The sequence below is a fragment of the Lissotriton helveticus genome, chromosome 3_1 (assembly GCF_964261635.1).
Source record: "Lissotriton helveticus chromosome 3_1, aLisHel1.1, whole genome shotgun sequence".
NCBI classification, from domain to species: domain Eukaryota; kingdom Metazoa; phylum Chordata; class Amphibia; order Caudata; family Salamandridae; genus Lissotriton; species Lissotriton helveticus.
The window spans coordinates 375,510,589-375,537,498 of NC_136061.1; the positions used below are offsets into that span (position 1 = coordinate 375,510,589).

At 45.4% G+C, this 26,910-nt stretch overlaps 1 protein-coding gene across 1 annotated transcript in view; it reads right to left on the reverse strand.

Moving 5' to 3' along the window:
- SUPT6H (SPT6 homolog, histone chaperone and transcription elongation factor) overlaps nucleotides 1-26,910 on the reverse strand; it is a 1,180,384-nt gene that overhangs the window by 1,064,708 nt on the left and 88,766 nt on the right. Inside the window, exons 3-4 of the mRNA XM_078680107.1 lie at nucleotides 7,716-7,913; nucleotides 7,129-7,199 (exon numbers count right to left, since the gene is read on the reverse strand). Of these exons, the coding sequence (XP_078536233.1) occupies nucleotides 7,129-7,199; nucleotides 7,716-7,913 (269 nt within the window). The remainder of the gene's footprint in view (nucleotides 1-7,128; nucleotides 7,200-7,715; nucleotides 7,914-26,910) is intronic.

Below are 26,910 nucleotides of genomic sequence, written 5' to 3' on the forward strand. Positions count from 1 at the left end.
GTCGGGCAGGAAAAATCCCAAATATGTGAACTTTCATTGGACTGTGGGGGGCCAAAAATTGGAAACAGTAAAATCTTATACTTTTCTTGGCAAAATTGTTATGAACAATTTAAGTGAAAAAGCCCATATAGCCAATAATATCCGAAAAGCTATTGTCCAAGGAAAGAGCTTGGTGTCCTTATATAAGGCCACAGGCAGAAGACACCTCTCGATATTATTGGAGGTATTTAGAGCAAAAATACCCGCCTCCTTACTTTATGGAATGGAATTAATTGATATAAAATGTTGGAGTTTCTTAAACTCCTCTGAAGGTAAAATCCTCCGTAGCCTTTTTTCTGTCAATACAGCCAGTTCAACAGCTGCTCTTAGACAGGAACTTGGTTTACGTAGCAGCTGGGTTCAAGGTTTAGCGGGGAGTGTTCGCTGGGCTTCTAGCCTGGCTAAGGGTGAACCCGGCACGTTACGATATCTCATTAAATCTGAGCTACTGGGGAATTTTAATGAACACTCCTTGATCCTAATTTTTTTTAGATATGCTGTGAACCATTTACAATTAGATGAAGAAGTCTTATTTTCTTTATCGTCATATCAATTGAAATTCCTTCTGAAGTCTGCATCTTGGGATTTAGATTAGACAGAGAGTTTCACATCCAGAATAAGGGTACCACTCCAGTCATTGATTCCTGTATGATTAGGAAAGCGCAACCTTATGTTCATTGGAATATTCCTCACGGAGTTAGGCGTTTGGTGCTCTTATTAAGGCAGGATTTACTCCCTTTGAATTCACTCTTATCAAAGTGGTATGGTTTATCAGCCATATGTGACTTTTGTAATATGAATAATCAGGATTTGCCGCATGTTATGTTTGTCTGCCCAGCTCTAATATCGCATAGGCGCAAGTAGTTAAGACCAATTTGCCTCCAATTGAATATTTTATCTGCTACTGCTTTTATTGAGGCCATGAATAATCCCCCAAATGAAATGTTTTGCTTTAAATTGTTTAATTTTTTTTAATGTTTCTTGAATCTGTATTAGGCGAAAGTTTTGATGTCTAGTTTTATTATGTATGTATATTTCCATATTTTCTATTTCCTGATGTATACATAATGTTCTTTACGAAGTTTTATTTATTTTTTTGGAATGTAATATTTTGTCTTTTATGTGGATCTCATGTGAGTTCCGTAATCATAATAAAATAAACTTGAAACTTGTGCGCGTGTGTGAGAAAGTGTGCGCGTGTGTGAGAAAGTGTGCCCGTGTGTGAGAAAGTGTGCCCGTGTGTGAGAAAGTGTGCGCGTGTGTGAGAAAGTGTGCGCGTGTGTGAGAAAGTGTGCGCGTGTGTGAGAAAGTGTGCGCGTGTGTGAGAAAGTGTGCGCGTGTGCGAGAAAGTGTGCGCGCGTATGAGAAAGTGTGCGCGCGTGTGAGAAAGTGTGCGCGCGTGTGAGAAAGTGTGCCGTGTGTGAGAAAGTGTGCGCGTGTGTAAGTGTGTTGTAGGAAGCTGGCGCTATCTATACTATACGAAAGTGAGGTATAGTGTGCACAGAGTCCGATGGAATCCCAAAAGGTAGGCAGAGGTAAAATTAGATCGAACCTTACTCTCTATTTGTGGTAGTGTGGTCGATTAGTAAGGCAATATCAAAGGACAGTGTTAAGCAGGTGTTGTACACAATCAGTCAGCAAATGAATTCACACACTCAAAGACAACTTCAGACCAATTTTTTTGTATAAAAATATTTTCTGTTATTTTATTTCAAGAACCAAGCTGGCCGTCACAGGTAATCAATAAATACTTTACAGTAGTAAATGCTGATTGTAGTATAGTTCAGTTGCAATTGTAAATGTACTATGGTTTGACTTACAGTACTGTTTCAGAGAAATGCAATCACTTGTAAATACAGTGCATAGACTTGAATGGGATTTTCAGTAAAATAGCAGTTAAGTTACTTTTGAATTACTTTTCCTACTCAGTGCTGTATGCCTGGATGCAGCACAGGGACTGTAAACAGATGAGTAAAAGCGTTTTTGTTAAATCGTACAGTTTTAAAGAATTTCTTTAGGTCTCAAAACTCCAGACTTTCTCAGGACAAAGTGTCAATGTTATACTATGGAGGAAAACATGGTTAATGGTTTTTAGTTAAGTATTCGGTATTGGGAGTTGAATTTCTGGGAGTAGACTCAGGGGTCCCCCTGGGTCAGTGATGCACTCTTGTTACACCCTCAGTGGCACTAGCGCAGCCGGATGCAGAGTGGTGAGGCCTAATGTTATCCGATGGGGGATAGGGGGCCTCTGGTTGGTGGCTGCTGGCAAGCAGGCCACTGGGTTGGGGAAGCAAATCTCCTGGACTTTAGCTCAGGGCAAATGGGGTAACAAAGTAGCAACAAAGGTGCACCCTCAGCGGCACTAGGGCGGCCGGGTGCAGGGTGCGGTTTTGAGGATGGATGCCCTGTTTCCAATGGAGAACCTCCAGTTTGCAAAAGCACTGCAGGCAGGGAGAAGAAGGACTTCTGGGTGCGACCACCACTTCGAGAGGTAAGTTGGGAAGTTAGGGGTTGGTTAGGCACCGCCAGTTTGGGCACACAAGGCCGTGGGGCGTCAGGTGCAGGGGTGCCTTTTGGGCTCGGATCTTCTTACCAGTTCCTGGTCGCCATTAGGGGGGGGGCTTCTGGATTTAGGCTGCAGGCTTGAGACACGTCTGGGATTGCCGGATCTCGGTTCAGGACTGCCGGGGTGACCTCCTGGTGGTGTCTGCCCACTCGAGCTCGGCCTGTGGATGGCGGCTGCAGAGTGGGGCGGATTTGCGGTCTCCGGATACTGCCAGAGGTTGCAGTTGAGCAAATCCAGTGTTCACGGGGGAAGGCAGTGAAGGCAGGCAGGTTCTCCGGGGTTTTTGAGTTTGCTGGCTGCAGGACACACTATGATTTTGCAGAAGCAGGTTCGAGGGGGAGACATGGTGGTAGGGCTGGGGCCAAGTCAGGGGGCGTCTTCCTCTTGTTAGCTGCTGCACGGCTGTTTGGTCAGTCTTCTTTCCCTCTGGTTTCTGGTCTGGATCTGAGGAATCAAGGTTCAGGGCTGCCCCTAAATACTAGATTTAGGGGTGTTACAAGTAGGTAAAAATCAGGGACCAATGGGGCCCTTCCCTGGGGTGGGTACACTCCTTTTTATGCCACCCTCCAGTGGGGGGGGAGGGGGGGCATGTGCCTGTCCCTGGTTGGCTGAGTCCCCCCATCTTCAAGATGGCGTGGACTGAGAGTTGTGCTTCACCTCGCCTCCCCCATCTGAGAGGTGGAATTTGCAGAGGTGGGCATACCTCTCTTCCTCACTTGTTATTCCCGCCGGTTCTCCTGCCCAAAGTGGGGGCCAGAACCAGTGGGGACCAGTTGCTGAAAGCAGCAATTGGCCTGGGGACGCTCACAAAGGCAGCAAGCCTTTGAAGCTTCCCCTTCGTGAAACCTGCCTTATGGAGGAGGAGGCTTCGCACCTCGTCCCAGGATGTGCATTGTTTCAGGCCCCAAAGAGCAGCAGGCTCTCGACCCAGGGGTCCAGAAACATGTCTGGTGGTGGTAGCTGAAAGCAGCCACTTAGCCTGGACACTAGTGGTGGGTTAGTTTTCAGGGGGTATCACTAAGATGCCCTCTGTGTGCACATTATTAAATCACACACTGGCATCAGTGTGCGTTTAATGTGCAGAGTAGTTCGATACCAAACTTCTCAGTTTTCAGTGTAGCCATTATGGTGCTGTGGAGTTCGTAATGACAAACTCCCAGTACCATATACTCTTAGTGGCAGCACTGCACTTACAATGTCTGAGAATGGACTTAGACACTGTAGGTGTACAGGGCTCATGCACCTGTACCTCACCACTTGTATAGTGCACCCAGCTAGAGGGGTGCCTGATCTATGCCAGGGCAGTGGTTTGTAGGCATGGCACACAGGGATGTGCGCCATGTCAACTCTTCACTTTGTTCTGCACCAAGACACGCAGCCTGCAAAGGCAGTGAGGCCTTCTCGGGTCACAGTGCCCTGGGTACCTGTGGTACCATTTACCAGGGACTGACATGTGGCAGAGATGCCAATTGAGTTTAGGCTTCAATGCAATTTTAGGGAAAGAACATAGGCCCTGGGTACCTGATTGGCAGGAACCCAGGATACACTCAGTCAAAGTACATCAGCAATTCAGCAAAAATTGGGGCCAACCAAGCACAAAGGGGGCACTTTGTCATGTGTGTGTGTGTGTGTGTGTGTGTGTGTGTGTGTGTGTGTGTGTATGTGTGTGTGTGTGTGTGTGTATGTATGTGTGTGTGTGTGTGTGTGTGTATGTGTGTGTGTGTGTGTGTGTATGTGTGTGTGTGTGTGTGTGTGTGTGTGTGTGTGTATGTATGTGCGTGTGTATGTGTGTGTGTGTGTGTTGATGCATGGTGTGTGTGTGGATGTGTGTGTGTGTGTAGATGCGTCCTGTGTGTGTAGATGCATGATGTGTGTGTTGATGCGTGGTGTGTGTGTGTGTGTGTGTGTGTGTAGATGCGTGGTGTGTGTGTGTAGATGCATGATGTGTGTGTTGATGCGTGGTGTGTGTGTGTGGATGTGTGTGTGTGTGTAGATGCATGATGTGTGTGTTGATGCGTGGTGTGTGTGTGTGTGTGTAGATGCGTGGTGTGTGTGTGTAGATGCATGGTGTGTGTGTGTAGATGCATGGTGTGTGTGTAGATGCATGGTGTGTGTGTAGATGCATGGTGTGTGTGTGTAGATGCATGGTGTGTGTGTGTAGATGCATGGTGTGTGTGTGTAGATGCGTGGTGTGTGTGTAGATGCGTGGTGTGTGTGTAGATGCGTGGTGTGTGTGTAGATGCGTGGTGTGTGTGTGTAGATGCGTGGTGTGTGTGTGTAGATGCGTGGTGTGTGTGTGTAGATGCGTGGTGTGTGTGTGTAGATGCGTGGTGTGTGTGTGTAGATGCGTGGTGTGTGTGTGTAGATGCGTGGTGTGTGTAGATGCGTGGTGTGTGTAGATGCGTGGTGTGTGTAGATGCGTGGTGTGTGTAGATGCGTGGTGTGTGTAGATGCGTGGTGTGTGTAGATGCGTGGTGTGTGTAGATGCGTGGTGTGTGTAGATGTGTGGTGTGTGTAGATGCGTGGTGTGTGTAGATGCGTGGTGTGTGTGTGTAGATGCGTGGTGTGTGTGTGTAGATGCGTGGTGTGTGTGTGTAGATGCGTGGTGTGTGTGTGTAGATGCGTGGTGTGTGTGTGTAGATGCGTGGTGTGTGTAGATGCTTGGTGTGTGTAGATGCGTGGTGTAAGTGTAGATGCGTGGTGTGTGTGTAGATGCGTGGTGTGTGTGTAGATGCGTGGTGTGTGTGTAGATGCGTGGTGTGTGTGTAGATGCGTGGTGTGTGTGTAGATGCGTGGTGTGTGTGTAGATGCGTGGTGTGTGTGTGTGTGTAGATGCGTGGTGTGTGTGTGTAGATGCGTTGTGTGTGTGTAGATGCGTTGTGTGTGTGTAGATGCGTGGTGTGTGTAGATGCTTGGTGTGTGTGTGTGTGTAGATGCGTGGTGTGTGTGTAGATGCGTGGTGTGTGTGTAGATGCGTGGTGTGTGTGTAGATGCGTGGTGTGTGTGTAGATGCGTGGTGTGTGTGTAGATGCGTGGTGTGTGTGTAGATGCGTGGTGTGTGTGTAGATGCGTGGTGTGTGTAGATGCGCGAGATAAGTGTAGATGCGTGATGTAAGTGTAGATGCGCGATGTAAGTGTAGATGCGCGATGTAAGTGTAGATGCGTGATGTGTGTGTGTAGATGCGTGATGTGTGTAGATGCGTGGTGTGTGTGTAGATGCGTGGTGTGTGTGTGTGTGTGTGTGTAGATGCGTGGTGTGTGTGTGTGTGTGTAGATGCATGGTGTGTGTGTGTGTAGATGCATGGTGTGTGTGTATAGATGCGTGGTGTGTGTGTGTGTGTGTGTGTGTGTGTGTGTGTGTGTGTAGATGCGGTGTGTGTGTGTGTGTGTGTGTAGATGCGGTGTGTGTGTGTGTGTGCGTATTATGTTATGTTACCCATTTTTATATAGTGCACAGTCAGCGAGAAGGCGTCCAGGCGCTGGCAGTAGTACCAGTAAGGAAACCACGTGTGCGTATAAAAAAAGAATCATATGGATAATTTAGGCATCTAAGACACTTTCAATCCAGTTTTCGTCCAAGCTATGGGATTTAGCCTGCTCTAGTGGATAGTATGTTTATATAAATAATTCAATGGATTAAACAAACATTGCCATGCTGGTGGTGTTCACCCCTCTGTGTCAACCATGCAGTACTGCTCATTCATCCCAGAGAAACAGCAGAGGCTGATGGACGATCTCTTGTCATTTACATAAATACTTCAGGAATGTGTTTAGTCTACTGTGTACTTTTCTATCAAACATTAATCCTGCGATCAATGTATCAGTTCTAGTACATGCTTCTTGTGAATGTACTGTGTATTACGTGCACACCAGTTATAGGTTTCCTTACATCAATAAAATGTAAATGTTTAAAAAAAAAGTTTCACAGCTTTTTTCTGCTTTTTTGCATTCTCTATTGCAATGCATATTCAACATTTACCTAAATCCTTTTTTTAAGAGCAATCCACACACATGATCTGAAATCACGTGGATAGTCAATCCACTTACAATAAACGCTAAAATGCTTAGAAGACGCACACTGTTCTACAAGTGGGCCAAACATTTTTTAACACATTTATTGTGAAACTGGGTCTTATCCTCGGTGTCGTATAGACCAACATTTCATTGTCAACAAACTAGACCCTGCCCATGCAAAGAGCTTTTCTTGTGCATGAAGTATAGATTCGGTTAAGTGTAGGGCACTAAAGGTAATCTATACTTTATTTTGTTCTGGATTAGAGAATAACTTGCACGTTGTTCGCCACAAGACATGACAGGCAAAAAGAAGGTAAATCCCAGTGAGATGCTTCAAATCTTTCTTATGACCACCCAGTGAAAATAAAGAATCTACTATCTAAACATGTATAACAGACATTATATATGCAGAGTCGCAAACAAGGAGTACCTATGTGTGGACAACTGTAATGAGACAATTAAAAATTATTGAAACTCGCGGGGGAAGGAATTGACTGAAGAGAACTCACTCGCTTCACTTTGACTCCCAAGTTCTCTTCAATCAGGTCAAAGTCGTCATCTTCAAGACGATCATCAAAGCCTGATGGAAGATAAATTGCATTTTAAAATCCAGAATATTTAATATATTTAGAGTCAGATTGACGAGCCTAAATGAGCTGTAATCTTCAAGTTTAGTAAATGCCAGAAATAAGCAGGGCTGCAGGATACACAGACAAATAAACAATCACTCTAAGAGGACTGATACAGGTTACACAGATATAGAAATACGACTACTCTTGGGAATAATGCAACTTAACACAATGGTTCTTGGTACACTAGAAAGAACAATAAGCACAGTTTGCAACGTGACAGGGCACACAATCTTATTATGTAGTGCTCAGTGAGACAGATGCAGTTTAACTTTAGATAAACAGAAAATGTGAGTATACAGGAAAATGACATTCGTGAAACAAGCAGGCACTCATTTTAGTAGAGTAATAAGTAAGGCAAACAGCGATTTAGTCATAGCACTAACAGAAGAGGGGACAGGTTGAAGCAAGACACATAGCAAGTTACAGGTGGATGAAAGAGGGCTAAGAGTTAAACATTAACATACTGCGCTTTCTTTTCTTATGACCGACTACATTGTCTGAGCCGCCAGAGCGTGCAGAGGCAGCTGATGCTTTAGATGCCCCTGAAACACTGCCATCATCGTCTTCCTCATCTTCCTCATCATCATCATCATTGATTAAACCCTTCAAGTTCCCCTGCTCGTCTTGATCCTCTGGGTTTTCCTCCTCTTCATCCTCCTCATCTACAATAAACAGAAAATTAAATGATTTAAAGGAGTAATCCAATTTCAAGAATGTATCTTCAGTCAGTTTTGGTACGGAAAACAAACTAGTTAAATAAAATGAAGCAAAACAACAACAAAAAACCCAACAAATAACAGGATATACAAGAGCCACTGTAGGAATATAGTAAACATTATTGTTCTATTGGCAGCTAAGACAGTGAGCCCAATGTTGCAAAAGGCTTGTATAATAAAAATTATGCAATGTTTTCTAAACTGAAGACAGAGCACAGCACAAAGCTAAGATTTAGAATAAGCCAAGTTGATAAGCACACAGCTATTTTTGAGCCTTTACTTTCATCTGTGAAATGAACAAATGGAAACAAATTGCCTTGTGGTACTTTTATCAAGATAATGACTTATTGGACAAAGAACGAGGATTTAGACATTCCTGAAATTAAGGTGCCATGGATTCTTTAATCGGTAAGACAATATTAGACACTTGGTAGAAAGATTTGTCATCTTTACTGGCCTTGTGCATTGTGGAATATCTTGAAGAGTCTGGCACTGGTGGTATTCATGGAACAATAGGGGAGATTTGGAGGTAAGAAATAAATGCCCTGGACTCGGATGTATATTGGGTATAAGTTGAAAGGCAATATATTGAAATGCCCTGTTTAGGACTGCTCTGTTCATGGTGGGAAAATGGAATAAAGTATTGTAAAAAAAATGCCCTATATGGTGGCAGCTTTACGGGAAATCCACAGAGACTTCAATCAAAAGCTTTCAGTTAGCTAGATGATGCAGTAATGTACTCTGGCAGAACTGCTGGTATTTGGGAGTTTTACTAAATAAACATGCTGCAAAGATTTAAACTTTGAAGACGAGCAATCATGGATTCAGGAAGACACATTCAATTTAATTTTCACAAATAAGGGCACGTGTTTAATTCCTAGAATGCCTGATGTAGCCAAGTAACGAAAGAAACAAGAAGGAATTATGCAACACAAAGCCTTTATGTAGAAGTAGGAGGATCAAGTGACAAGTAGGCTGGCAATGGCATGTGCAACCATAAATTGGAGATAAAGCGGTGGGAATGATGTTTGCAAAATATGTTTCTAAAAGATCCACCAACTCCTTAAGAAAATACAAATGAATCCCTGAAGATATGTGCACAACAGAACATCCACACTAGTACATTTTCACAAAAATAATTTCTGACAATTGTACTAGAAATAGAATACTTGAAATAGGTATTTAAACTTAAACATTGGTAAAGCCAATAGGTCTCGCTTATGCAAGGGCTAATGGCTTTGCCAATATATTTTACCAATGTTGTACACAGGAGTGGCTGCTGATCAGCATGGCCAAATGTTAGAGGAGTGTTGTTGAGTGGAGTATTTTGGAGTGGCGTAGAGATTGGTCTGAGTGACATACAGTAGAGTTGAATGGCGTGGAGTGTCAGAGTAAAGTGTTGTGGAGAAAGTAGAGCGTCAGAGTGAAAGAGCGTCGGAAAGTGAAAGGGTATGGATTTGAGTAGAGTAGATTAGATTGAACTACAGTATCAGAGTTGAGTAGACTGTAGCAGAGTGAAGTAGCGGAGTTGTGTAGTGGCATAGAGGGAATTGCTTAGAGTGGAATAGAGAGGTGTAGAGTAGAGTGATACAGACTGTAGTAGAGTATTGTAGAATGGAAAGGCGTCAAGTGGAGTGGCATAGAGTGGCATAGTGTGCCATAGAGGTGGAAGAGTGGTGGAAGAGGTGTGGCGCAGCGGCCAGGGTGCCTGACTGAGGACCACAGGGTTCACGGTTCGAACCCCGGCTCTGGCGGCAGTTCAGCCCAGAACCATGTGACCCCGGGCAATAGCTTGCTTAATCTTCCCGACGGCCCCCAGCGCTGGGACACCTCCATTGGAGGTAGCTGTGCGCTTTACAAATGCTGGTATAGAGCAGAGTGGCATTGTTTGTCAGAGTGGAGTGGTATTGAGTGAAGTGGAGTAGTGTGTCATAGAATAGAGTGGAGTAAAGTGGCATAGAGGGAGTTGCGTAGAGTGGGGTGGCATAGGGTGGAGTACAGTGTCAGTGGAGCAGAGTTTAATGTAGCAGAGCATTATAAAGACGAGTATCAGAGTGGAGTATATTAGAGTGGAGTACAGTGACTTGGAGTGAAGTTGTGAAGAGTAGATTATCGTAGAGTGCAGAGGCGTAGAGTGCATTAGTTTTGCGTAAAGTGACAGAATTCAGCAGTGTAGAGTGGCGAAGAGTAGAGTTTCATGGAGTGGAGTAGTGAAGGGTAGGGTGCATAGGTGTAGAGTAGAGCAGCATAGACTAGAGTGGTGTACAGCGCAGGGGAGTGGAGCGATGTAGAATTCAGTAGAGTAGAGTGCAGGTGCATAGAGTGGTGTAGAGAAGAGTAGTGTGGATAGCATTGACGTATAGTGTTGCAGAGTAGAATATAGTGGCGTAGAGTGAAAGGAGGTAAAGTTCAATGGTGTAGAGTGACGCAGGATGCAGTGGTATAGAGTAGAACGTTGTAGATAATAGGGGTGTGCAGTGATGCAAAGTAGTTGGCGTATGTGCCAAGGCATTGGGTGTATTGGTTTTGAGTAAAGTGGTGTAGAATGCACTGGCGTAGAGTGCAGTGGTTTAGAGTAAAGTGGCATATTGTAGACTGCAGAGGCATAGAATGGTGCAGCATAAAGTACAGTGGCATAAAGTATTGTTTCAGAGTAGAGTGGAGTGCTTCAGAGTAGAGTGGAGTGGTGCAGGGTAAAGTACACTGGTGCAGGATAGAATACTGTGGCATAGAGTAGTATTTATTACAAACAGGAGAAACCCGTAAACCTAGTTGAGACCTGAGTAAACAGAATATCATGCAACAATGTCTCAATGGGTGTCAATTGAAGGGAACAACTTAAGAGTAAATCAATTATACAAGAAGCAACAGCACGTGGTCCCAACTTTTTGATAAGTAAGATTATATTATCAACAGATGCACAGAAATCTATTTCACAGACTATAATGTAGCATCAGACATGCTTTTAGAAATGTGTACTAAGTGCAAGGTGAACACATTGTGCTTGTGAAAAAATATTTAAACTGCGCAAGTGAAATACATGAGAGTATACTTAAAACGGCGTATTGGAAATACTTGGAAAGTTTTTATGCATGAATTATTGGACTACAATATTGCTTATCTAAGATCATGTCATAAGTAGAGTGTTGTTTTTTTAGAAATTTGGGGCATAGACCTCTTCGGTAAGGGTCGCTCCCTGGGGCATATTAAATCTGTTTCGGCCCCCCTTGGGAGCTGATTCTGCAATTTGCTCAGCCAATCTCCCCCACCGGCAGTTGGGGCAGCGAAGACCACTAGGCACCAGGGATTTATTTAAAATATATTTATAAGAGAGCAAACTCTTGGGAAAGGGTCGCCAATCTAGCCCCCAGGGGATTGAAACCTACTAGAAGTCAGGTATTTTGTGCATTATGTTTAGGGGAAGCGACACGTTGGGCAAGGGTCCATCCCCTTTTTGGGCATGCTTATTTGGTGATTTAGGCCTCTCTCATGGGCAGATCGTTCTGCTAATTTTAGGCCTATCTGCCCCCAAGGGTGGCAAAGCCACTAGCCCACCAGGGATTATATTATATATGGCACATAAGGTATTGGGAGCGGCCCCTTGGCCAATGGCCGCTCCCCATTTTGGGTTGAATATTTAAGCCATTTCTGCCCCCAGGGCTAATCAGCTATGTATTTTTAGGCCCATCTGCCAATGGAGCACTAGAACACCAGCGAAAGTTAATGAGAAGTGTAATTTGGCTGATGAAGGTTTTGGCATTTGGCTGGCTGTGTGTGGACTGGCACTTGGCTGGCGGTGAGTGTGGCTGGCTTTCGGATGGTGATGGGTGTTCACTGTTATGTTCTTCATCATTGGCGATTGTAATTTTTATTCTCCGTTTTATTTTAGTAAAAAGCTTTTGTTTTCCTCGTGATTGAAGTTTGGGCACTGGTAGATCAGCAGTTTGTATAGTTGAAAGTTTGGTAAGAAAAAAGGTTTTTTATACGGTTTACTCCAAATTAGTATCAATTACTTGCATTAATGTGTTTTTTAGAAATGCTGTGATAATTAGCCTATTTAGCTTCTGTTGGAATGCGTATGAAAATTTCCTTCCATTTGTGCACAATGGTAATTGTGCTTCTTTGGGTGGAATTTTCTCGTTTTTCATTTCTAGTGAGTTTTTGTTGGTGTTTAATGTGTTTGTTGCTGGTGAGTCCAGCTGTCTTTAGCAAGTGAGTGGTATTGTTTTATAGTATATAGGTCTTTGCATGATTTGTATTGAATTACTTTATTACTTATTTTACAGTATTGGGTATTGTTGACTTATTTGTCAAGTTACTTCTCTTCGTAAAGATTATGGCTAGCTGCAGGTTGACCTCTCAGCAGGTGTTTGCTGTGTCTTGAGTCTTTTTCTGACCAAGATTATGAGACTGGTTCTGCATCTGAGGCAGAGGAGGAAGACGAGAATTCTGGCAGTGAATTTTCTGTCCAAGAGGAATAATCTGATGAAGCCGCTCTCAGTGCGGTTGAAAATACTCTCAGAGCAGATGAAGTACCTGTTTTGGAGGAGCACACTGATGTGCCGATAGTGCAGCAAGAAGCTTCTAGAATGCAGCCCTGGGCTGGAAGGCTTCCCATTGTAAGTGCTGGACTCTAGGTTGACTCAAATATAGTGCAGTCAGTGTTGCCTGTCTTTAGCAGTGTTGCAGGGTGTAGAGTAAATTTTGAAGAAAACAAATTCCTATAAATTTCCTTCAGTTGTTTATGGAAGATATATTTTTGGCTGAGACTGTTGAGCAGACTAATGTGTATGCTGAACAGTATTAGAGGGACAACAGTGCCAGACTTATGCCCCACTCTAGAGCTACCTAGTGGACTCCCATAAATCTGTACGAGCTGAAGTTTCTGAATTTCTATAGGAAAGCCTTGAAGAATTCCCACAAATAACCCCTCACTGAATTCAGAATGTTGTCTTCTTTTCAGAAATGTATAGCTTTCCCGGGATCCGATATTGGTTTCACATCCATTTCTACCATTAACTGGAAGGCAGTTGAAAGCAAAAAAAAAAATAGGAAACATAGGCTATGTCCCAGTAAAATGCCAAAACTGTGTAGAACATTTGGTGTTCTGACTCAAGGATGCCTGTTCCCAAAAGCTAGGAAGATGGTGATTTTAGCACCACAAACCCTTCGCTGATACCATTTGCAAGGAAAAAAACAGACTGCATCTTCTGCAGCACTTTTTTCCCATTTTTCCCAAAAACCTCCACGATTATCTGTATTTTGCCTAATTTCTTGGTCCACTTAAGGGAATCCACAAACCCTGGGTACCTTTAGAGTACTAAAGGATGTTGGGCGAAATGGATGGAAATTTTGCATGGATAGCTCATATGGGCATAATGTTATGAGGGCCTAAGCGCAAACTACCCCAAATAGCCCCAAAAAAGTCCCACAGGCCTGGAAGCAAAGTGGTAAAGACAAGCTTACCAAGTGATATACAATATTATATTACTTGGTAAGCCTCTTGATCAGAAATGTTCTTACTATAAATGTTCTACACCACGATGCTGCTGTAAAAAGCAGCATTTGTGGGCAATGTTTGCAAACCGGCTCCTGGAGCGGTATAACCCAGATCTGGCAGAGAAGAGCCAGTTCCACAGATATAACCGCTCGAAGAGTAAACAAGCCATTGTTACTCTAGCCAGGGCAGAGGCTGCCCATCAGCAGTAGAGCTGGTGTGGCTGTGGGACACACTCCATCATCTGCAGCATCTAGCTCCAGTCTCCCTGAATATGCCCACCATAATGAAAGGCTGGTCTCAACTATCCACAGAACACACCCACCTTACTGTACCAATCGGCCACGCCTGCCTGCAGAGAACACACGTAATAAGCAACCCTGCCGTCACTGACCAATGCTGGCTTCACAGATCTGCCCAAGAGCTCTCTTCAAAGCAAGTCATACCTTCAGAGCACTAATAAAGGAGACCCATTCCGTCAGGGAACACTTCTGGAGGCCTGGTTTCACAAGCGTTTTACATAACACGCCTTATACTAAAATGAACAGGCCTGCCTTTATAGCGCAGCAGGCCAGTCTACATAGAAACCGTCAGCATGGCACCAGGCATGGTTTCACAAAACCCTTGTGGCATATGAAAGATCATGAAAACAAGCATAGCGCCACCCGCCTCCAATGCCTGGTTCGATACTGAAATACTAATTAATTATGTTTTTGTACTTTGAGAACTGTCATTCTGAATTGTATATATATGTTCTAATATTTTTGTCTCATGTCATTAGCGTCCTTCGAAATCCCTGCCTTTTGGCTTTGAGCACACTATACGTCCTCCCTGGGTGGATGTGACATCACAGCTTTTGTCCTATCCTTGACGCATAGCTTTTCTTTATAAATATCTATCAGGCAGTGGGTTTTTCCTTTTGGATTGCAGATACTGAAATACACTCTTAAAGGGGATTCAGAGGCCTCCTTAACTTCTGGGCCCCTGCACCTTCTAAGCTACTGTTAACCAAGTACAAGTTCAAACCATCAAGCAGCAGGCCTCTCTGCACACAACAGTAACATCTATCTACCCACAACAGTAAACATGCATGATGGGAACATATTTATAATTTGAAATGTGCAGCTGTAAGTTGCCGCAGCATCAGTGCTGCTGCTTTAAAAACCAGTATGCATACAAATATGACTCACTCTCTCTTACATCTCTGGGCTTCAGTTAATGTCTAAACACAGCCAAGAGTTTGCCTTGCCACCGCCTCACTCTCAATATCGTCATAAATACTTTTGAAATTGCTGGACGCTTAGACCACTAAAAAATAAAAACACTCTATAAAGCCATATTCTGCCAATATCTCCTGCTGCAAATATCTCCTGTTGTACTGTTGCAGATAAAACAGCTATTAGGTTGAAATAAGACATGGGAGGCTCAACTCAAGGTCCATAAACAGGAAGGTTTGTCATTGGCATATTAATGAAAGCAAACTGGCCTTGAATTATTGTCGCAATTTAGCAGAGCAAGGGATTAACAAAATCCCAGCTAGTCAACTATCTTCTAAATGTAAAACCTGCAGTGACGCTTTTCCTTTCCATTCCTAGTTCAGCACATAACACAAATGAGGCAGGCCATACTAGATTTTTTGTTCACTAAAAAAAGTTAATAAAAGCAAGCCATGGAATTTTAACAATCATGTTTGGTCCGTTGAATACCATTTGCACTAACTTTAAAAAAAATTCCCTTAGACGGTCTTGTGGCGTCAATTAATGAGATCAGAATTAACAACTGTCATGCTTTTTCCTTGCTCCCTAACTACCTCCTAAACCTATGTTATGTGTTGACATAGTTGCAGAATACATACACAATTCAGTTCAAAGGGGTTTCTGTACTGCAAAGATCTTGGCCTTGCTAACTCCAAAGTATCAAAAATTAATATGGACAAAACGAACTGACATTTTCTGGGGCTATAATTATATTTTATAGCTATGTCTGCGTTGTGTTATACTACTGTAGCAGGGCTGGCATGGCTGACCCAGGAGGAGAACCTCAAGGAACTGCATAACAAGCATTGGCATAGCCAATAGGTCTTGCTTTTGGGACCTTCTAAGTATTTAGTTATGCAGAACAATATCCTTGGTGCAACATCAACTGCTGGACATACATCTGACTGATTCTAGCGCTTAACTCACTGAGCCAACTTGCTGGCCCTGTTGGCCCAGATCTAAAGTTTGGGTGGAGGGCATTGTGGGGGCGGGGCTAAACTTCTGGGCTGGCTTCAGGGAACTAACTATTGACACGTGTTTCCTGCCCATTGGAGTATTGTGCAACATAGGAATTAGCTGTGTAATTAAGCAGTTCTATTTAAAGCTTCGGAAAGAATTGCTAAATTCCCAGGATCACACATGCAGACAAGCAGCTGAAGGGATGGGGAATTTCGTATAAGTTACAGTTTATAAACAGCAAAGGTGAACTGCTGCGCAGTGCTGGGCCTGCCAGTCTGGGGTACACTGAAGCATTGTGGTTCTGGGGGGGGACTGGCTGAGATAAAGGGGACCATGGCTGGCACCAGCAGGTGTGATCTGTATTTTGCCTACTGCTGGGGCACATGCACCGTTCAGACGTAGCCTTACCAAGAAAGTAGTTGGGCGATTTATGACCGGCACATGGCTCTAAGCAGTCGAAATAGAGTGTTGGGGCAGTCTCACTCGCAGGCCAGGTGGGACAGAAGATAAAATCTAAATGTTAAAAGTGACTGCCTGGTACACTCGTGAAACGACAGTACAGGCCAACCAGGAAAAAGGGAGGAATTAAGACTGGTACCTAAGTTCTGCAATTTGAAATTAGGAGACGTGGCCTCTCTTCGGTAAACCTATGAAGGCCAAAAAATTGTTTATGTAAATATAGAATTCTGACATGGAATTGGCACTGACATTCTTACTGACCAATCAGTTCAATGGTAACATTTGCTCCAACGGACCAGTGCGACATTGTCGGTGACTGACGAAGCCCGGAGTTTATGCATTGGTCGATAAATGCTAATGCTCTTTCTCCAATGGTTGTAAAAATCGGACTGTGCTATTGGAATGTTACCTCATCAGGACCAACAAGTTAAAAGTGCAATTCAGGTACTTGGCACAACAAGTGATCCCCGGAACTTCATAGGGTTTTTCTGCGATTTTGTTAGTCCGCTGCAGTTGGCAGGTCCAAGATGAACATTACAGAGGTGTAGGAAGAAGATAAAAAAGCAAGATCCATGGGATACAAAACAGGAAACAGAAAGAAAACAAAAAGGAGTACATTGGAAAAAAAAACAAAAAAAACATCCGGCAGAAAGAATATGAAAAGTATGTGATAGAAAAATTCAAAAGCAAGAGATGCGAGGAAAATGAAAGCAAGATATAACAAGGGGCTGTGTGTTGGCGTCATTTGTTGCTCGCTCTCGATGGCTTTGTGCTGGGGTGTATAGGGTTAAAGCGCTCTCTGACACCAAAGTCTGGCCAGAGCATACAATACTAAAAGATAAGGTGGCCATAAAGCTTGCCTACGGCGCTGGAAGGCTTAATGAGCCATGACAGAAAGGCAGATGGCGGCCGCACGCGTGAACGCAAGCTTTAGGCCACCAAAAGCCTCTGGTGCCACTTTCAAAAGCCACTTACTAAATGTCTCGAAAGGACAGCATGGCGCTGTCTCAAGCGAGACCTAAAAAATGACTAGCGTTCTAGTTGCGTCGGAGGCACCGCCCCCTCACCAACAGCAGCAGACTAATAGGCTACACTCACAAGAACGAGGCGCGTGTGAAGAAACCCGGAAGGGTGTTTGGGTGGGGGGAGCAGTGTGGTGTGAAGGCAGAGTGAGCCAGGGAGGAAGAGGACAGCGACTCAAAGGGGACAACACTAGTGCGGCGACAGTAACCAACGTAGCGGGGACATAAACGGCTGCATCTACTGGAGAGCTGAAGGAGCTCTATCAAGGAAACAGCACTACTCCCAAGGACCGGGAGAAAGGCAAGAAGGACGAGCAAAAGAGTTGCAGCTTCAGGCAAGTGACCGGGAAGGGGCTTGCACAGTCGCTTGACGGTTTGTTACACGGGCATATTTGGTGGGAATAGAATATTTCCTTGGCATGCTCCGTGGGCATAACAGTTGTATCAGCACCTTTTGGTTAAGTTTCCTTTGATATATTCGGTCATTTGCTTTTGTGCACAGTATTCATTTAAATCTCTCACCAGTGAAAGGAAGTTGTGGGAGCATGTCACTTTTGAACGGGGCTGGCGTGAAAAAAGCCCATCATCATCCGAGAGATGTGTTACAAGTGGCTTCTTAAAGCCCGCCTTGAACAGGGGGATCCTGTCGGACAGATAAACACACACTGCAGTGCATTTGGTGAAAGGTTGTTTTTATGAATATGGTCTGATATTTTAGGCCTCCAACTTCTGTTTTCCTGGGGTACCATCTAACCACTAGGGGCGCAGCAAGGAGTAAAGCCCAAGAAGACCCTATGGACGCAGAGAGTCAAGTCAAGTCAAGTCAGGATTTATATAGCGCGCTACATACCCATAGGGTCTCAAGGCGCTTGAGAAAGGGTGGGGAATTACTTGTCGAATATCCAAGTTTTGAGTTGCTTTCTGAATGCTAGGTGGTTCTGAGTAAGGCGAAGGTGAGTGGGAAGTGAGTTCCAGGTTTTAGCTGCCAGGTAGGAGAAGGATCTACCACCCATCGTAGTTTTGTTGGTGCGAGGTACAATGGCGAGGGCTTGGTTGGAGGATCGTAGCTGACGGGAGGGAGTGTAGAAGGACAGTCGTGTGTTGAGGCATTCGGGTCCAAGTTCGTAAAGTGCTTTGTGTGCGTGGGTTAGGAGGCGGAAGGTAATCCTCTTATTTACGGGAAGCCAGTGGAGGTTTTTCAGGTGACCAGAGATGTGTTCTTTACGCGGGATGTCTAGAATGAGTCTGGCTGATGCGTTGGAGTTTTTTCTGGAGTTTTGCGGTGGTACCGGCGTATAGGGTGTTTCCGTAGTCCAGGCGGCTTGTGACCAGTGCGTGGGTGACCGTTTTTCTAGTTTCGGTGGGGATCCAGCGAAATGTTTTTTTGAGCATGCGAAGGATGTTGAAGCAAGATGATGAAACGGCGTTGACTTGTCTGGTCATCGAGAGTGAGGAGTCCAGGATGACGCCCAGGTTCCGTGCGTGATCCGTCGGGATGGGTGCTTTTCCAAGGGCCTCTGGTCACCAAGAGTCATCCCAGGCGGAGGGGGAGGTGCCTAAGATGAGGACTTCTGTTTTGTCTGAGTTCAGTTTCAGACGGCTGTGCTTCATCCACTCGGCTACTTCTTTCATTCCTTCGTGTAAATTGGTTTTGGCGGTGTTAGGGTCTTTGGTGAGTGAAAGGATCAGTTGAGTGTCGTCAGCGTAGAAGATGATATTGAGGTTGTGTTGGCGTGCGATGGTCGCGAGGGGACTCATGTATACGTTGAAGAGGGTGGGGCTGAGTGACGATCCTTGTGGCACGCCGCAGATGACTTCAGAGGCCACTGACTTGAATGGTGGGAGGCGGACTCTCTGGGTTCTTCCGGTAAGGAACGAGGTGATCCATTCCAGTGCTTTTCCTTGGATTCCGGCGTTTCTGAGGCGTTGCAGGAGGGTGCTATGACAGACTGTGTCGAAGGCAGCGGAGAGGTCGAGGAGGATGAGGGCGACTGTGTCTCCATTGTCCAGTAGAGTTCGAATGTCGTCTGTTGCTGCGATAAGTGCGGTCTCGGTGCTGTGTTTGGCTCGGAAGCCAGACTGTGAGGAGTCGAGGGATTTGTTGGCTTCGAGGAAGGTGGCGAGCTGGTTGTTGACAGCTTTCTCGATGACTTTGGCCGGGAATGGAAGAAGCGAGATGGGGCGGTAGTTTTTGAGTTCGGTGGGGTCAGCTGTGGTTTTTTTGAGAAGGGCGCCAAGTTCTGCGTGTTTCCAGCTTTCCGGGAAGGTGGCGGAGTTGAGGGAGCAGTTGATGACATCTAGGAGGTGTGGTGCTATGATGGAGTCTGCTTTGTTGAAGATGTGGTGAGGGCAAGGGTCTGTGGGGGATCCGGAGTGGATGGAGTTCATCAGTCGGATGGTGTCCTCGGTAGAGATTGGGTTCCAGTCGTTAAGGATGTTCAAGGGGGGTGAAGGTCCTGCAGAAGGTTGGGTGGGTTGGTCTCCGGGTCGGTTGTCGAAGCTGTTATGGATGTCTGCAATTTTGTTGTGGAAGAAGGAAGCTAGGGAGTCGCAGAGGGCTTGGGAGGGGGTGATGTCGTTGGAGTTGGCTGATGGGTTGGTAAATTCTTTGACGATGTTGAATAATTCCTTGCTGTTGTGGGCGTTGTTATCTAGTCGGTCTTTGAATGCGGCTTTCTTGGCAGCTCGGATGAGTTGGTGGTGTATGCGGGTGGCGTTTTTGAAGGCGTCCCTGTTGCTGGTGTTTGGGTCTTTTTTCCAGGCCTTCTCAAGGGAGCGACAGAGTTTCTTGGATTTCTTAAGATCATCGTTGAACCAGGAGGCGTTTTTGCTGCCTAGTTTGATTTGACGTTTTTTCAACGGTGCTAGGATGTCGGCGCTGTTGGATAGCCATTGGGAGAGGTTAATTGCTGCTTGGTCGGGGTTTGAGGAGTGGGCAGGGGGGTTTTGAAGAAGTGATGAAGAGATCTGATCGATGGTGATTTTGTTCCAGTTTCTTCGCATAGTAGGTTGAGGATGGTTGTGGGTTGTGGTCTTCTTGTAGATAAAGTGAACGCAGCTGTGGTCCGTCCAATGGAGAGCTGTGGTGTGACGGAAGGAGACATGTTTGCTGGAGGTGAAGATAGGGTCGAGTGTGTGACCTGCATTGTGGGTGGGGGTAGTGACAAGATGTTTGAGTCCGAGGTTGGCGAGATTGTCCAGAAGGGTGGTGGTGCTGCTATCATTGCTCTTTTCCAAGTAAAAATTGAAGTCTCCCAATAGAATGTAGTCCTCGGAGGGGAGGGCGTGTGGGGTGATAAAGTCAGTGATGTCGCCCCTGAATTGTGCACGGGGTCCTGGAGGCCGGTAGAGGAGGGTGCCTCTGAGTGTGGTCTTGGGGTCGGTGTGGATCTAGAAGTGGAGGTGTTCGGCGCTGGCAAGGTTGGCGTCAGAGCTGGTTGAGATGCGGATGGAATTCTTATGGACGATAGCGATGCCTCCTCCTGTTTGCTTGATGCGGTCCTTGCGGATGATCTTGTATCCTTCCGGGATGGCAATGGTGATGTCTGGGGCTGAAGAGGCATTCATCCAAGTTTCTGTTAGGAAGGCGACGTCTGGTGAGATGGTGTCTAGTAGATTCCAGAGGTCGATGGCGTGTCTGTGGACTGAGCGGGTGTTGAGCAGGATGCATTTAAGGTGGTTGGTGTCGGGTCTCTGTATGGTGTTGGCGGATGAGGAGTTGGTTTTGGTGCTGTCGAACTTGCAGGAGTTGCAAGAGAAGGGTCCATGGGTGTGTCCAGGAGCGGCTTGGGCGCAGTTGGGGGATCGGCCGGGGTTAAGGGCTAGGAGGGTGGTGGCATCGTAGGTGAAGCGAGTGGGCTGGGCATTACGGGAACCAGGGGGTCTGGCGCTGGGCGCGGTACGGGCGCGGACGGGCGTAGACGGGCTTACCTTTGGCGCACCTTCGGCGCAACTGGGGCGCAACTGGGGCGCGACCGCTGCGCGTGGCCGCTACGCGTTGGAACATTGGTCATAAATGGATAGTGAAGGGGGCGGAGCGTGGGAAGGGCATCAGCTGGGAGGCGGTGGCGGGAGGAGGGGCGGACCAGGGGAAACAAACAACAAAATGGAGGGTCAAAGGCTAATGGAGACAGGGGCAGCAAATTCACAACAGCGCTGAGTGTGCAGGCTAATTGTAAGTAAACACACCAGCCTCAGTGTAGTAATATTAATTCAGCCAGCCTCAGCAAGGTCGCGCTAATAATTAAATTAAATGAAATAGTGCGGCGCTGCGCGAGCAAAGCGCTACTAGGCTGCGAGGGTCAGTCAAACACAGAGTGAATTTCAGACGGAGCAGTGACCGTGTACAGCTTGGCGGCTTCCGTTGGATGATGTTACTTTAAGAAAATCTAAAAATATCAACCGGCAGGTGTGGGTCATGTCTTACCTTCCTCTAACAGTGGTGTCAGAAGTGGGATTTCCATATCCATTAACAGGAGGTAGTCATGGCCCAGCCAGTAACAATGGAAGACATGTTTAAGCAGCTGGTGGAGGGCCAGTGACAACTGCAAGTCATGGTGGAAGGCCAGTCAAAGGCTGCTCATCAGGACAGCAAAGATTTACAGACAGTCATCAAATTCTAAATACGGTGATTACAGACAATAAGTTGATTCTGGACACCGCCATAGAGACTGACCAACACTATTGCCAGCACCAAGGTTCATCCAAATATCCCTAGTTCGGTGTTGCAGACATACCAGCGGGTTAAAGATCCAGATTTTTTCTTCACCAATTTTGAAAGGGTTGCCACTACGGCAGCGTGGTCTCCAGAACGGCGGGGACAGTATGTCATACCCCTCTTATTGGGTGAGCTGCAAACAGACTTATCAAGACATGAATACCCAGGGGTGGGGAATTCCTACTTCCAGACGCCCGAGACATCTAGATTTCTTAGGAGGGCAAGAGGTTTTAATTTGTATTTTGTCCAAAGGACAAGTAGACAGTCTTACGGTAACCCGATATACAGCTGTTCAACCCTGTTGGGCACAGCTTTGTTAATAAGTAGCGCTGAGCAGTTTAATGGCAGTGAAAGGGTCAATGCAAAACCTGGAGCCTGCACTTTAATTTCCCCAGAGCAGTATAACATGATAAAGCAGAGCGCAAAGTTGCATCCAGCTCCATAGACTCGCGTGGCTTCCAGGCCCTCCCCTGTTCCTATTATTTTCTTTGAGCATTAGACAAACATCGAGCTGCTGCAGTTCCGGTACACTCATAGCACTGGCATGTAAGAGGCTGCCTTATCTGCCTCTTGCTCTGACTTGAACTGTATGACCCCTGCCTTTTGTTCTCTGCTCCACTCTTGCTCCTCATACAGCCCCAAGATCCCTGCTCATCTTCAACTCACTTTGCTTTCTCTTCTCATGCAGCTTGTGCACCCCCTTCTTTGCACTTTGCCTTTCCTGTACACATTATGTTTCAACCTGTGCTTAAACATGCTTACCCCACCCCACCACCCTCCGCTGCCCTCTCTAACAGCCTTGACACTCTCCCCTTATTTCTGTCCTTGCACTAGGCCTCTCGTCTCACTTTGTGCCTGCACCAGGAGCATTTTGAACATACCGTTGAGCAACTACAGCAGCTGTGGAGTTCTTGATGGGCCTCTTCAGTCTGCTGGTCCGCAGACAAAGGCCCATAATGGATTTGAAAGGGTGGGTGGGTGGATGGATAAATAGATACATGGATGAATGAGTGAAAGGGTGGATGGATAGATGCATGGATGAATAAGTGAAAGGGTGGATGATAGATGCATACATTAATGAGTGAAAGGGTGGATGGATAGATGCATGGATGAATGAGTCAAATGATGGATGTAAGGATGGATGAGTGAAAGAATGGATGGATAAGTGCAGGGTGAATGAAGGGATGAATGAGTGGATGGATAGGGTGAAAGTGGATGGATGAGTGGCTGGATGGCTGAATGAAAGAGTGGATTAATGGGTGAGAGATGAAGTAGATGAATGGATGGCTGGGTGGGTGGATGGATGGATGAATTTGTGGGTGGCTGGGTGGAAGGGTTGATGGATGGATGGGTGGATAGTGGAGTGTAAAGGTGGATGGAGGGATGAGTGTAAAGGTGGATGGAGGTATTAGTGAAAGGGTGGATGGATATATGAGCGAAACAGACGATGGATGGAGTGAAAGGGTGGATGGATGAGCAAAAGCATAAATGGAGGAAGTGAAACGGTGGAAGGATATATAAGTGAAAAGGAGGATGGATGGGGTGAATGGATGCATGAGCGAAAGGATGGATGGAGGGATGAGCAAAAGGATGGATGAATATGAGTGAAAACGAAGATGTGTGGGGTGAAAGGATAGCTAGATGAGCAAAAAGGATGGATGAGTGAAAGGAAGGCAGGATGGATTAGTTTGATCGATAGGTTAGGAGATGGAAGGATAGGTTTGAACAGGGGCTTCGTGAACGCCCCACTTTAGCAGCTACAGGAGAGGTGGAGCTTTTGATGAGCCTCTTCTGTCTGCAGCTCGACAGACAAAGGCTCGCAATTAATGTAAAAGGGTGGGTGTGAGTGGATGGATGTGTGGGTGAAAGGAGTGAGTGTAAATATGGCTGGCTAGAAGGTTGGATGAATGAGTGACAGATGGTTCAGTGACGGGGATGGTGGATGGACAAAGGATGTTATAATGAAGGAAAAGGTGAACGGATGGACGGGTTACATGGTGTATGAATTAGGGATCGAAAGGATGGATGAATGTAAAGGATAAATGTATGGATGAGTGGAAGGCTGGATTGATGGATGGGTAGAAGGGTGGGTAGATGGATGAGTGAAAGGATGGATGGATGGATGGATGAGTGAAAGGATGGATGGATGAGTGAAAGGGAGGTTAGATGGATGGTGTGAAAGGGTAGGTGTATGGATGAGCGAAAGGATGGACGGATTGCTGAAATGGATAGGATTGGAGATGGATGGGTAGGTTTGGATATGGATGAGCGGATGGACTGACAGATGAACAGATGGACGAATAGATTGGTGAAAGGCTAATGGGTGAAAGGATGATAATGTAAAGGTGAAATGCTAGATATCAGTGGGTGAAATGATGAATGGATAGATGCTTAGCTGGAAGAGACAGCTATTCTGAAGAGGATTCCAATGACTTATTTTGCTTGCTTGGTGGTATAAGAGCGTTGTATCAAAGTTAGGGGGTATTTTAATTTTCTGGTTACTCACTTGGCCTGCACTATGCTCCTTTCTCTACCAAGGGATGATCAGGTAGACGTGGTGCTGTTTGCCAGTGCATTCTTACTAGACAGCCAGTATTAGGTCCATATTGCCATAGAAATTCCTGGCACTGAACAAAACTACTTTGTAAAAGAGCAGAATACTGTCACACTGTCACACACAATGAAGCCAGCCAATAGATAGGAAGGGAACACTTTTTAATAAAAACAAAAGGTCTTGGTTAACTCAGATTTAATTAGGGGCTCAAATGTTAAAGAAAGTCACAAAAGTGCACCCATGATATATGTCCTTGTATTAATGCAGATTTACATTTTTCATGAATTCACATGAATTTCCTTAAGTAGGCCAGGAAACCGTAATCCTAGAAAATATTTGTGAACTGCATTTTTAGCATGAGCAAAGATGAGTGTGCTCCAGCGGCAATCTGTTCAGTGTTTAAAAGTTCACTTTTTCTCCAACCACATTTTTCCCAGCCCTGGAAGAAACTTTACTTCTGCTGTTGTCAGGGGTAAATTTTCAACCTTTCTCAGTATGCGAAAAGATTAGAGAAGAGCTGGTGAAACCCCAAAATTCAAATCCATCTATAGTATTAGCCTGACATAACCAGAGAGGCTATTATAAGAGCTCTTCTGTAATGAGATTGCAGCCATTATTTGACGGCTCACTACGTGGCACCAAAGGGACAAGTGGATTTTGTTACAGGACAAGTAGAATTATAAAGCTAATTGTCCCAAGGACAAGTACATATTAGGTTAAATTCCACATCCCTGAATACCACAGGCGTAACACACTATCAAGACATCGAAAGAATCATCTTGGAGCGTCTCGGATAGTACAGTGAGTATTACAGTACAAATTCCCGAAAAGAGAAAATGAATCCCTAGGTTAATACTAGGGCATTATACTACCAGTTCCAGGATCTGGGGAACCGCTAGTTGAAACCCACCTCTTCTACTATAGAGGAGGTCCTGGATAAAGTCTTCCTGGAGCAATTTCTTGAGGTCCTTACAGGTCCCCCTTGAGCATGGATACAACAGCACACTAACATCACCGTATCGGTTGCCATAGACCTGGCTTGTACCTTTCATACGACTCCTGATTTCAGGGTACGACAACCCCCGAACACAAACTCCAGTTTCCCATAGCTGCAGATTCTCCGTCCCGAAGGACATTTTAAAACCCTCGCTGGAATACAGGACTCTACCCGGTCCACCAAACAGAACTCCGACACGGACCACAATGTTACCAGTGCGCAGAATGGGGGCACATTGTCGTAACTGTCCACAGAAAGTATCCCAGTTGGAGGCCATGGATTAGGGCATTCCAGGGGTCGGGTTCTGTGGCCTGGGGGAGCCTAGACAGGTCAAATGATAATAAGAGTAAGCCAGGAACCCACAACATTCGTAATAGACTCCAGCTGCCGTCATTCTGTCATCAGCTGAGAAGGAGGTAAATCCCATCAGTGGGGAACAGGAAAGACAGTGGTTATTACATATGTTGACGGGTACAGCAAACCATATCCCGTAGCTTAAAGAGACAGACTAGAAGGAGCAATCCCTCAGTTGGTGGAGGAGAGAATACTAGGGACCGATTATGTGGAGTTTCCTCTTCTTCCAGCCTTAGCCGAGAAACAGAGAAGTAACCTAGAGTGGTTTGAGGAGGCCCTTTTTTTTTATGATGACTTGGGATGAGGGTAGGTGCAAAGTAAAACAGCCACAGCAAGTAAAACAGAATAGGATGTTTGTCTTGGCGGGAAAAACTATCACACCTTCTGTTTCTTCCTCTACAGTCAGGCTTTGGGGCAGCCGCCATAGTTTGAGATCAGCTCAAAGACGACACCAATTTAGAGCACAAATAGTGACCAAAGGAAATGAACAGGTAGGACTCTATTTCGGTGTGTCTAATGGACTGTTGTACCAAAGGGTAAGAAAACGTTATGAAATGGTTTCACAATTGATTGTTTCCCTACCATTTAGGAAACCAGCGTTACACTTGGCACATGGACTGGCTTGAGGGAGATATTACAGGAGAGAGAGAACCGAGGAGTATCTCCTGAGACAGTTTTATTGGCCCAGAATCTTCTCAGCTATACAACGATTTATTGTTGCCTTTAAGAGATGCCAGAGAGTTAATCTTCCTCACATTGCTAAGCCACAGCTTCAACCCTTACCAATGTTTTCTTCTCTTGGGATGGACTTGTCTGAACCACTGCTGTCATCAGTTCATGGTTATTAGTACATACTTGTACTGGTCGAATATACCGCACGATATCCGGGGTCATCCCCTAGTCCAGCATGACGACCAGTGCTGTTGCCCAGGAAATGATTTTTTGTTTGTTTTTCCCAGTTATGTTGGTTTTCTCAAAAGCTCCTTAACTATCATGGGACCCTCTTCATGTCTTGTTTAATGGCCCTGATCTGCATGGTGCCAGAAATCAAGCATGTCCGTGTACCATCAAGAGACTGTCTTGCTTATCATTATAACCGCACAATAAAGACCATCCTAAAAAACTAT